Source organism: Uloborus diversus, chromosome 1 (genome assembly GCF_026930045.1).
Source record: "Uloborus diversus isolate 005 chromosome 1, Udiv.v.3.1, whole genome shotgun sequence".
Taxonomy (NCBI): domain Eukaryota; kingdom Metazoa; phylum Arthropoda; class Arachnida; order Araneae; family Uloboridae; genus Uloborus; species Uloborus diversus.
In genome coordinates, this window is record NC_072731.1 from 113,864,818 (window position 1) to 113,877,015 (window position 12,198).

Consider the following 12,198-nt stretch of genomic DNA (forward strand, 5'->3'; position numbering starts at 1 on the left):
GAGTGTTTTTTTAAACTCTTATTGTAACGCCCGTGGACGCATACAGGGATTTATTTGAGGAGGGGCGTGCAAGCCAAACATTAAGATAACTTCACAAATTGAAGTTATAAAATTATTCAGAGTAGGTAATTTTGATTTTTTTTGTTGGGGGGGGGGGGGTGTCAAACTCCTTAAATACGTCCTTGACACCTTCCGAACTCTTAAAGTGCCCAGCACCCTTAAGCACATCCTGGCCCCCTCTGCAAACTTTCAAAGTGGCTCACCCCCCCCCCCCCCCCCGGAGCAAAAAGTCTGAAAGAAACACTGGTCGATACACCACAATATCCCCTAATTTTCCACGTGACTTCTATCTAAAATGGCGGATTAAATCAGCCACGGATTAGCGCATTTGCCGTTAGTGATTTTTCCTTCATATCTTAGTCCAGCGCTTCCCAAACTTTTTGAGGTACGGAACCCTTTGCGCTTCATTTATACTTCAAGGAACCCCTAGCACAAAATGCTAACGATCAAATGAAAAGTATTATCATTCGCTATCATAATTATTTTTTCAAAAAAAAAAAAAAAAAAAAAAACTATCGGTTTCGTGAAATTTTTCATATTTTGACAGATTAGCCGGTTTTAAATTGTGGCCAACCTACATTAAGCATTTTTCAAAGCTATCTGTCCGTGTATCTGTGTCTGCATGTATTTGACAATTTTTTTGTGAACACTCCAACGCAACACGTAAGCATACAATCGGACGAAATTCGGTACACATGTCCGAGCTTATGTGAACGGATGAAGGTGATGCTTAGTTTTTGGCACCAATCTCTTCAGAGGATGTCCCAATCGAACGATTATGCACGTTTAGCGTGACTGCTGTTGTTCAAAAAATAACACAAGGATTCACATAAAATTGGTGTACATATGTACCCCGATGGGATAAAAATTTGATATCAATCATTTGAAAGCCGCTCAATAGAACGATTTTCGTGTCCAGTATGACTGCTTATAACTAGAAAAATAATGCAGGAATTCAAACAAAAAGTAATATACAAGGGAATCCCAATTGAAACATGTGTGGATTCGTCTTGAGCTTTTATGCCGATTTGTCCAGGGGAGGGGGAGGGGGGGGGGGAATCAAGTGCTTTTCTTGCTCAACTTAAATGATAGTCTCTTTTATGATTCAGCGCCTATGCGTTATTAGAAATGCCGTCAATACACTCAGTCACGCCAAAACTTGATTGTAGTAATGTCTAAATTTGAAATTCCATCTAGACAACAAATTGCGCCATCCTAACTACCATAATACGTGAGTTTGATTATGTCACCATTACACCAAATTTTGATAAATCTGATAATTCGTAAGCATCGAATTTTCATATGAAATAAGTATAGACGTTCTACACAAGTTCTTCTAAATATGAAGCTTCGCGCTGTCCACAACATACTTCACTTCACACTCCAGCAGGGTCGAGGTCCACCGTGCATTGCACACTGCACAGGCAGTGGCGGATTGGTTGAAAAAATCGGCCCTGGCATTTGGAGATGTAGCGGCCCCATAGCTGTTATAGATATAAATTTTATCTAAGGATTGGAATATCACTTAAATAGGAGGAAATTATTCTTAACAACTAAATATGTTTTATTTAAACTACATTTAACAGATAGGAGCACTTCTACGCTTTAATGGTGAACAAATTGATACAGTATTAGCTAAACCTTATTTTTGGGGAAAATTGCAATTGTAATTACTCATTTTTAAGCATTTTTATAATGCCCGGAACTTGATTGAATATTTTCGTAATCATAACACTGTTTGGCTAGTATGTCATTTTCTGTAGTAATAACAAGTAACTTAATTGCCCTGTTATTTGAAACTGATCTAGCGATGTTCACGGGAGAAAGACTAGGGCCGTCTTAGAACGTGATGGGTCCCTCGACACAAACATACATTACTGGGCCATGTCATAAAAATTCCCTTTTTTATACTGTCATACTCTGACGACCCCCCAGACTCGATGCGAGGTCAAAAACCTGTTAGGAGGGGTCGGGTACGAGTTTGGCAGCCCCTTAATTTTTTTTTTCAAACGCATGTATCAATACAAAGAGAGATAGAGTAGACTTAGCTTTCTGGCTTCTGGGAGTTATATAAAGTGATATTTTCGAAAATATCGAAAATATACGATATTTTGATATATATCAGATATTTTGATACATATCTGATATTTTCAATAACCACAAACTAAAGTCTTGAAAATAGTAAATGCAACCTCAAATAACTCGTTATTTTCTTATGTCATTATTACAATATGTAGACTTAAAATTAAGGTTTCCTTTATTACCCATATATATAACAATTCATTTTACATTTTTATCAATTTTAATGTAGTTAATTTAGCATTAGCTGTTTTATTCGTTTTCCTTCTGTTAGCTACCTGTACACAGTTGTATAATTCAGAAATTAAAAATATACATGAGTTGGTGCACAGTCATAAGACATTTTCTGTTTTCCTGACCAATGTCAGGAAAATTTAACATTTAATTAGGCACTTTTAATATGAATTCAAGTTATTACACCGTTAACAATTATATGAACATAAAATAAAAAGGAATATTATATTACTTAGTTACATTAATGATGCATTAATACAACATAAAAATGTAGTACATAACACTTGGTTATTTTTAATAATACATTAACAAAATTACTATGAATAATTTTTAGTTTTATATTGATAATATCTTAGTTGAGAAGATAAAAATTGAAAATATCAAAATATTATGATGTTTTCAAAATAAATATCGGATATATATCGTGATATGTATCATCATATATATCGACTGATATGTATCGGCGAACCCTGCATTAAAGTATTAGCAATATAAACTTAACGGAAAAATTAACATTGAGTCTGAAATAGGGGGTCCAGGGGACCTCTCCCCCGGAAAATTTTCGAAATTGAAATCTTAAAAACTCAATTTTTTGACAATATTTGGTGATGTTTGGGGAGCGTAAAGGTTCAGGGTTTCTCCTGCTACAATCTTTCAAAAGTAGAAAAAAAAAATAGAATTTTAAATTATCTTCGAGTAAATGGTATGAAGAGCGGTTCCAGGGGCTTTCCTCTCAATTATTTATAAAAATATTATCTCTTTAAAAACGCAGTTTTAGAAGATCTTTGGTGATTTCAAGTCGAGATAGATTCCGAGGAAATCCACCAGAAAATTTTGAAATTGAAGTCTTAAAAACCTTTTTTGGTAAAGACTAGGGCACCGGCAGTTACTCGAAAGTTAAGTTCCAAAGACGAAATTTTTGCCGAACTTCAGTGATGTTAAGAAAAGGAGTTTTCAGGAGGCTCACCCCGGAAAATTTTCGAAATTGAAAAACTAAAAACAAAATTTAAAACGTTCTTCATTGATGATGCCGAGAGAGAGGAGGGGACGGGACACTTTCCCAGACAGTTTTAGACAATCTTTTGGAATGTTAAAAAAAAATGGGAGAAGTTCGAATACTTTCCTCCAGCAAATTTTCGAAACTGGAATTCCATGTTATGGTGGGAGTTTATTCGGCTGTTCTCTTATGAAGTTATTCAAAATTGAAGCCCAAAAATTGAAATTTTAGACAATCTTCGACGTTATTATGATGGGGTGGGGTGAGGTTCTGGGGGCCACCGGAATTCTTTCGACATTGGTTTTCATGAACTTATTTTCTTTTTAAATTAAGGGGCCCGAAACCGTGAGTTTATGCAGCGCACAGAATACTTTATGTTTCGTCAAAAAATGTTTGAAACTCACATTTCGACGGTCTTTGGCCTTTGATTTGATAATCTTAACAATGTGGAGTCTTTCATGCTCCTCAATGGTATTTTAAGATTGCATTTTTTAAAATAATTTTACGGAAAAAAAAATATTTTGTCACTTTTATTTCAATGGTTATAAAAGGGTCGCCGAGAGCAAAATCGGATCCATGAAAAAAATGACAAAGGTCATTTTTTTCTCACAAGCCTCCTTCTACACCTTTCACCATTAGGATATTTTACCAACTGCACGTGCTCAATTCCTGGCCGGGCCCCTATTCTCCAACAAGGCTGACATGACCTCCCGTCGGCCCTTGTTGTAAGTTGCATTTTATAACAATTGTGAATTATCATTTATAAATAAAAGCGTCAAAGAGACCAAAAGTATTTTAACTTTTTACGACCGCTAAGGTTTCCCTTTTTTTAAAAATTTATTCATTTAATTTTTATTACACCACAAAAAATATATTGGCAGCCCCAGGGCCCGACTAACTAAAAGTGAGGCCCTAGGTCCACATTAATTTGGAGGCCCTTGAAGACTATGCACTGTCTGAATTACATTTTTAAAGTACGAATGCGTTTTTGGAAGCCTCTTTGTCTAATCACACAACTATGTATAAATCACTTATGTGCTTTTATGAATCCCCTTTGGGCCCCCTCATAATCGTGACCAAGTAAATTCGTTACTCAGAATGATTAAAAATTCCCCTTTAAAGAAGTTTTTTTTCCAATTAATAAGTCATAACTTTTATTATTTTTTAAAAATACATGTATTTTTCATATCGTTGCAATGCTATGCATAATTATTTAAAAAATGTGGACCCCAGGCCTAGGCCTAATCAGCCTGTGTATTAATAAGGCCCTGGGCAGCCCCATTTCAGAAATTCCCCCTCCTCCACCGCACGTGGTGACGGCCCTGCCTCCCTCCGCCTGCAAGCTTCATTCCATGCGGCTGTGTTTTGCGAATTTGCGTTATTTTAAACAAATGCGCGCAAAATTTACATTTTGCTGTTAGTAGATAAGCCCGAAAGACTGTGCTGTTAGTTGATCGGCCCGAAGCCTGACCGGCCCACCGGGCAAATGCCCGGTTGCCCGCCGGCTGTATCCGCCACTGTGCACAGGGATGACTTTACCAATAAAACCCTGAAGACAGCTCATTTTTCTGATCCAGTCCAGGAACCAAGCAGTCCTTGATCCAACACCCGAGACCTATTTGTTGGTTTGGAAGAAAAGTTCTGAGGACTTTGTAAATATGACAAGTTTACCATCCGCGAATCAAATTAATTCTCTGAGCGGCCGGTATCGAACCAGTGATCCTTCTTCCATGAGCTTAGCTCCCTACCGATAGGGCTACTTCAGCCCGAATCCACAATTTACTAGATAACTTTGTACCTAAAAGTAACTTGCAAAAAGTTGTGACGCTAAGCGATTAAAAAATGCTACCTTAGATTTAAAATAAGACATATCTATAAAAATAAAACTTTCTCATGAAGCTGCAATAACTGTGAGTAATTGATTTCCTCTGCAACAAACTACACAAATAGTATAAAAAATGCTACCGATTCATTGTATTACTGAAAATGGCATTAAAGACTTTATAGCCATAAAGCAAGGCTGACTTTATAACGTAAATTTGACTACGTACAACCCGAGCTGCATCCAATATACATATTTGAATTCGTTTTTTGTGTATCCTAGGGCTGTAAACTTCGTTTTGGATTGATAAGGTGTGTCAAACGGAAGCAGATTTAAGGTTAACTTTCTCATCCCAAATGAGTAATATTTTTAACCTCAGCCGAAAACAAACGTGTGTTTAAAAGCAGATGAACTCGAAAGCTCAATAATTAATGCTTCATACGCCGACATGGGCAGTGTCATATCTATATTGGTAAATGGCTTTTGTACCATCGATTCAAAGTCGTCATGAGTGTGCAGGAAGTATTCCAACAAAATTTTATAAGGTTTCTCAAATTCTCAGCAATGCTATTTTTTTTATCTCACGCAACAGTTGCACTGTGCTTCGTAGAGATGGTTTTCTATTAGAAAATTTATTTGAGAGAGAAAAACATTCTGTTTCTTTAATTTTCAACGTTCTGCTGTTTTCTTTTAGGCAGGGAATACATAGTTCAGCTTTGCTTTTAATGCTGTGGTTTTATTTCTTCTAACAAATGTGGTAACTTTTTCCTTGCATGGAAATGGCGTCTTTGTACAGTTTACCTAAAACTTCAAAAAGATATGCTAATCTTATTGAAAACTAATTATGTAAAACATTGAAAACTGTTATAGATACTCAATTTTTTTTTTTTTTTTCGAAACACCTACTGAAGAGAGTTACCGAACCCTATCCCTTCTCGCAATGTCATCAGAGATGGTCTCCAATTGCGAATTTAAGTCTTCAATATCGAAATCATTCTGGGGAAGAACGGCTAAACCCCATCCATTTCCCGGACGTCATAGAAAATGTCATAGAAAGTTTCCTCGCTAGAATCACCAATCACCCACACATCAAAAAAAGAAAAAAAGGTCGTTTAGAGTTGCGCTTTCAAACCTCAATTTCAAAAAAAATCCAGGAGAGCTGTTCCGACTATCACCGTATCCCAACATCATAAGTAAAGATCGTCGAAAATTTCGTTTTAAATAAACTTCTACGAGGGGGGGTGAGAGTCCCCGAACGCATCCCTTTCTCTAACAACATCAAAGAAAACATACAATTACGTATGTACGACTTCAGTTTCGAAAACTTTCCGGGGTGAAATCCGAATGCCGTTAGTTCCCGTTAAATCAGCTTAGATGGCCTAAAATTGCATTTCTAATGCTTCAATTTTAAAAAATTCCCGGGGGGAGTAACCCCGAACCCCCCTCTTTTGAACGTAATCGAAGGAAAAGAAAGAAAGAAACCTATCTTTTATTTTGTCAACCAAAGGGAGCGCAAAATCTTCACTTGTTACTGGACGTTGCTATGCCTTTGGGAATGGCTGAAGGAAAGGGGGGGGGGGGGCGATTTCGATAGATTTCGGCTACGTGACGTGGGGCGTAATTTCCAGGTTTGGCCTACGTACAAATGGGCCTAGGGCGTAAAAAAGTTAATCCGGTCCTGCTCGGTCCTGTGCGCCTTCGTTTTTTTTTTTTTTTTGCGCACCCAACCTATGCGCCCTAGTTTTTTTTCTTTTTTTTGATACTCAGCGCCTTGTTTTATTTATTTGGTTTTTTTTTCGCTCTCAAGCATGAGGGCCTTCGGTTCTTTCGGTTTTTTTCCTCGGTTCAGAACCTTTCTCTCTCTCTCTCTCTCTTTTTTGTGCCCTTGAACCTGTGCGCCGCCTTCTTTTTTTTTAATTTTATTTGTGTCCTCAAACGTGTGCGCCTTTTTTTTTTTTGCTCCCTCTAACCTAGACTCCTTTGATTTTTCTTTGCGCCCTCGAACATGTGCGCCTTGGTTCTTTTCCACCCTCTTCCACTTCAAACCTTTTTTTTCTTTTTAAATCTATTTTATTTTACTTTATTTGTGCCCACGAACTTATGCGCCTCCTTTTTTTTTTGTGTACTCTTGGGGGAGTCAAGGTTGACGCCCTCTTAGAGGACCCAGTCTGTCCCTGCTCAAATGCGATGCAATAATGACTCCCATTTTCACTGAATTCCCCAAAAAGAAGTAAAGATTCTAAAGGTCAAGCTTCAACTTATCAGAGTCGCACTATAGTCAACAAGAAGCCTCGGAGCGCAACATATTTTATTGGTGGTAAAAAAGCCATAACACAGCCTCTGGTACGTTTTGATAATATTGCGTTGTCACCATGTCATTAAAAATGCTGCCGTATTGTGTTAGATGTAGCTGTTCAATTACTTGCAATGAAGGAGATTAAACGATAACTTAAATTTCCATTCATTATATGTAATGAGAAAATAAGACACAATGGCATGGAAAAATTGGAGGTTGAACCGGGCATTGCACAAGTAGAGGTTAGGCGTCACACAGCAGCAGAGGAATCATATCGCAATAACCCTGGCACTGATAAATGTAACCAAGGTGAACGTCGTCCATGGTGACCGAAAGTGAAAATAAGGTCCACGAATTTAGTGAGCTACCCATAGGTGTCGAGAGTAAAAAATCATTTGAAGTGCACCTGTTTGAAATAAAGGGGGGAGGGAGGCGGATACAACCGAAGAGTTATAGGGGTCATACCTCCCCCCCCCCCCAATCGTCCACAATATCATCTAAATACTTTATGAATAAAAATGAACGGTTGCAGTGATATTTTTAATTTTTAAATATATTTGAAGGTAAATATTTGAAACGTTACTTCCTTTCATTACTTATGAAATTAATTAGTAACCGATTATGCCTTACCAGGTGCCTTATTCTTAACCGATTTTCTGCATTTTATTGACACTCAAAAAATTTCAAAAAAATTTCGTACCCAGAACCCTATATCCTTCAGCATGAACTTCCTCCCCCATAATGGTAGTCTGCACCCGCCCCTGGTAAGTATCCGAAAGAGGTTAAATTCCAAACTTTAACCCTGACAAAGATGGGAGTTGTCTTTTTCTTTTTTTTGTTGAAGCACATTTTCTGGAAAACATCAATTGTTGTTATACTAGGTACATTTTCCTACAATATCGAATGAGGGCAAAGAAAAGTTCACCTGGACCTGCGAATTAAACCAATAGAAACAGTTTCTTCTTTGAATAATTCTAACTTAAGTATGTTAGTTTGAATTTCTTTAGAAGGAAGCTTGTAGTCCTCAAAATACGTTGAAGTAAAAGTAGTAATATTTTGTAGTAAGTTACCGCCCTTAGCCAGGGCTAAAGCAGAAATACTTAAAATACACCACCAGCTCAGTTATTCCATCCGAGGACTGCAGTTTCGTGCTTTTTAGCACTCATCAGACCGGAATAGGAATTACACGAGCTGGTGGCGAAAATCCTCTTAAGGGAGCCAAGAGAGCCAAACAAACTGGTAGGTAATGTAGAATTAGCACACCAGATGAGTGACCGCAGCAATGGTGCGGTTCAACTCAAAGATTGATGGCAAGGCATGGTATTTTGTAGTAAGTTACCGCCCTTAGCCAGGGCTAAGGCAGAAAATAACTGAGCTGGTGGTGTATTTTAAGTAAAAGTAGTAATACTTTGTAGGTATTTAAAAAAATTGTTTTTTACTAAAATAATATCAAATATTTCTTAGGAAAAACAGAAAAGAAAATTCAGAACTTCAAACAAAGCGTTCAGAATGTCCATACACATACAATTGGTAGATAAATTTTGCATGTCTTCGCAGTTATTCGTAGGTCTAAAGCTGTATTTGATTTCAATTCCCGAATGATATTTTTGTGGCTAAGTAGTGGAATGTTCTTCACAATCCCAGTGATTTAGTAGATATTAATGAACTGACTCGCCAAAAGAACTATTTGCAAAAAAAAAAAAAAATAAATTAAAAACAAAAAATTGCACAGCAAATTCTTTTTAAAAAATTTTCAGACTCATGCCAATTTTTAGAAGGCATTTTATTCGTTATCGTCATATCACTCTATTAAATCTACGTTTTCCGCATTTTTATATGCAAAATAGTTGTTTACGAGAATTGAGGAAAACTCCAAAGAAAGAAAATTGTCTAGAATCTATTAACAGGACTATTGAATTTCAATGCCTTAATGACGACATATCAGTAAAAATCATCACAAAGTTACCAAGTAAAAGTGATCTTTACTTTCCATTAAATTTGAGCTATGCCCTTGAAGACAACCTTTGTGCAACTTCCATATATTATTCTCGTAGGGAAATCACTGTCAGATCTCAGAATAATTGGAGTAGGAAATGCCTCCGTGCACTTTCGATCGAAATATAGCCAGGAAAAAGAAAACAAGATGATGAGCGAATGTGAAGAAGAAGGTCATGGCGCTGTCTTCGCTCAACTGACCCGTCTACCTACATTCGCGGCTTTCACCTTCTGGCCACACAATCGGTCCGATTCGCAAACGAGGATGCCGGCCAGCAAGAACGAGTTGGTGCTCGTGACGGGGGCTTCGGGATTCATCGCCCTGCACATCATAGATCTTCTGCAGCGGGAAGGATATCGTGTCCGCGGCACCGTGAGGAGCTTGAAGAACGAGGCGAAGCTGAAGCCCTTGCTGAACCTCTGCCCCAATGCTAAACATAAACTGGAACTCGTGGAAGCAGATCTGACCAGAGATGGTGGCTGGGAACAAGCGGCAAAGGACTGCACGTATGTTATCCACGTTGCGTCTCCGTTCCCGAATGCCCCTCCCAAGTCCCTCGACGACTTGATGGTACCGGCCGTGGAAGGTACCAAGAGGGTTCTAAAAGCCTGTGCCAGTGCCGGGACCGTCAAGCGCGTAGTCCTGACGAGTTCCATCAGTGCTGTTCACGGTGAATCCACAAACGAGGAAGGACGCGTGTACGGGGAAGACGACTGGAGCGATGTCACCAGCCCGGCCATGGACGCTTACGCAAAGAGTAAAACCCTTGCAGAAAAGGCAGCCTGGGATTTCGTCCGGGCCCTGCCGTCCGGCAACAGAATGGAATTAGTCACTGTGAATCCGAGCTTGGTGATGGGCCCGTCTATCAGCGGCGTCGTCTGCACCAGTCTTGAATTGATCAAACGCCTCATGGATGGTTCGATGCCTCTGATTCCTCGACTGTACATTTCCATTTGTGATGTCCGAGACGTTGCCCTGGCTCATTTGAGAGCCATGATCGTGCCGGAAGCCGCGAACAAGCGACACGTGGTTGCCTCTGCCCACCTGTGGCTGGGGGATATGGCTCATATCCTGCGTAATGAGTTTGCTCCTCAAGGATATTTCATTCCGACATGGCCCGCTCCATATTTCTCGCTATGGCTTTACAGTTTTCTGGATTGTTCGAGTAAACTCATATTGGAGAGAATCGGTAAGACATACACGTTTTCCAATCAGAGGATGAAAGAAGTACTCAAAGTAGAACCGCGCAAGGCCGAGGATACCCTGATTGATACTGTCCATGGGATGATCGAATGTGGCGTCGTTAAGAAAACGAAAAATTACAAACCCAGAAAGTAATTAAGATTGTGTGTTCTGTGTTTTTCGAATTGTTACTATGCCTCGAACTAAAATCAGTGGATCTTCTATGTTATATGAAGCTGAATAACTGTTTTCCGTCCGAGTTACGCTGATTTAAAGAGCTTTGTAATTGTACAAGAATGAGGATTTAATGCCTGGTATGAATTTCTTAACATGTGTTTTAATTGCTAGTTCAAGTTTAAAACCAGTGTCTTATAAGTGTGTGTGTTTAAAAATAAATTTAAAAGAAACTATAAGGATTTTTTTTATCATAGAATATTTAGTTTTTCTTTTCTATCAACGTTGTTTTTGAAGGAGTTAAAAGTGGCAATTTCGGGAAGTATTTGCTACTTTTAATTCCTTCAAATAATTTTTTTCCGATAACTTTGAAAACCTAATTTACTTAGTCTAACTTTAGATAACTTATTCGAGTTAATATTACAATCAATGAGACAAATTTTCTTTTCGTATAGAAGTATTTTTATAACAAACGCCAGTGGTTGCATAATTTTGAATTTAATCAATAATTTGGAAAATCATTTTTGAATATTTTACCTAGTGTCTTATTTTACTCTTTTATTGAATTCATTTTAGCACTTCCTAAGGCTGCAAACTATTGATAAAAACATGAAGGTGTTAGGCATTTAAAAAAATGCATAAATTAATAAGTTTTGCTACCCATACAGCAATGTATTAAAGCTGACATTTGCGATATCAATTTATACAGCAGTGTGAGAAATCAAGCAACTTTCTTTCAGCTTGTGGACGTAAATCTAAATCGATAGCCATAAAGGGCTTCATTACTTGATTTTAGAAGATTTTACGGTTAAAGGTTTTGAAACATTTCAAATCTCCTGTACATGCTGTTGTGCAGTCAATGTTTTATACTTGAACAAGATATAACAATGTTTATGAACAAGGCAAAACAATATCAATACTATTCTTAAAAATATCAAGTATAATTGAATCAGATCAACTAATAAAGATTTTTGACTTAAATTTTCATTGAAATTTGCCCACCAGGAAGCAAGACGCTCGGTATTGTGAGGCAGAAGCTACTTTTATTGCAAATTCGGGCCAAGTAAGGTTTAATTCATTAAAGCAATAAATCCTGCCTATTAGCAATCAATTGAATCAAAATCTTAAATTTTACTTGTAAAAAGAACTGTGTCATTCACCGGTGCAGAAAAATTCCATTGAGTATGATTGCTCAAATTTGAGATTCGACTTAAATTCTACAAACTCACGACTTTGAGATTCAGCTCGGATTTTACTCAGCTGGGATTTTACAAACCCAACTGATTTGTCTAAATTTGCGATTTTGCTGGGATTTTACAAACCTAGCTGGTTGTCTAAATTTGTGATTCAGCTAGGGT

The 12,198-nt window shown here is 37.7% G+C and overlaps 1 protein-coding gene across 1 annotated transcript; it reads left to right on the plus strand.

Moving 5' to 3' along the window:
• The first annotated feature begins 9,701 nt into the window (after positions 1–9,701).
• On the plus strand, positions 9,702–11,094 carry LOC129216928 (uncharacterized). The gene has a single exon (XM_054851148.1). The coding sequence runs from the start codon at positions 9,749–9,751 to the stop codon at positions 10,820–10,822; it is 1,074 nt and encodes a 357-aa protein (XP_054707123.1). The 5' UTR covers positions 9,702–9,748; the 3' UTR covers positions 10,823–11,094.
• The last annotated feature ends 1,104 nt before the right edge of the window (positions 11,095–12,198 follow it).

Coding starts and splice junctions, on each gene's coding strand:
- LOC129216928 (XM_054851148.1), top strand. CDS start 9,749: ATGCCGGCCAGCAAGAACGAGTTGGTGCTCGTGACGGGGGCTTCGGGA.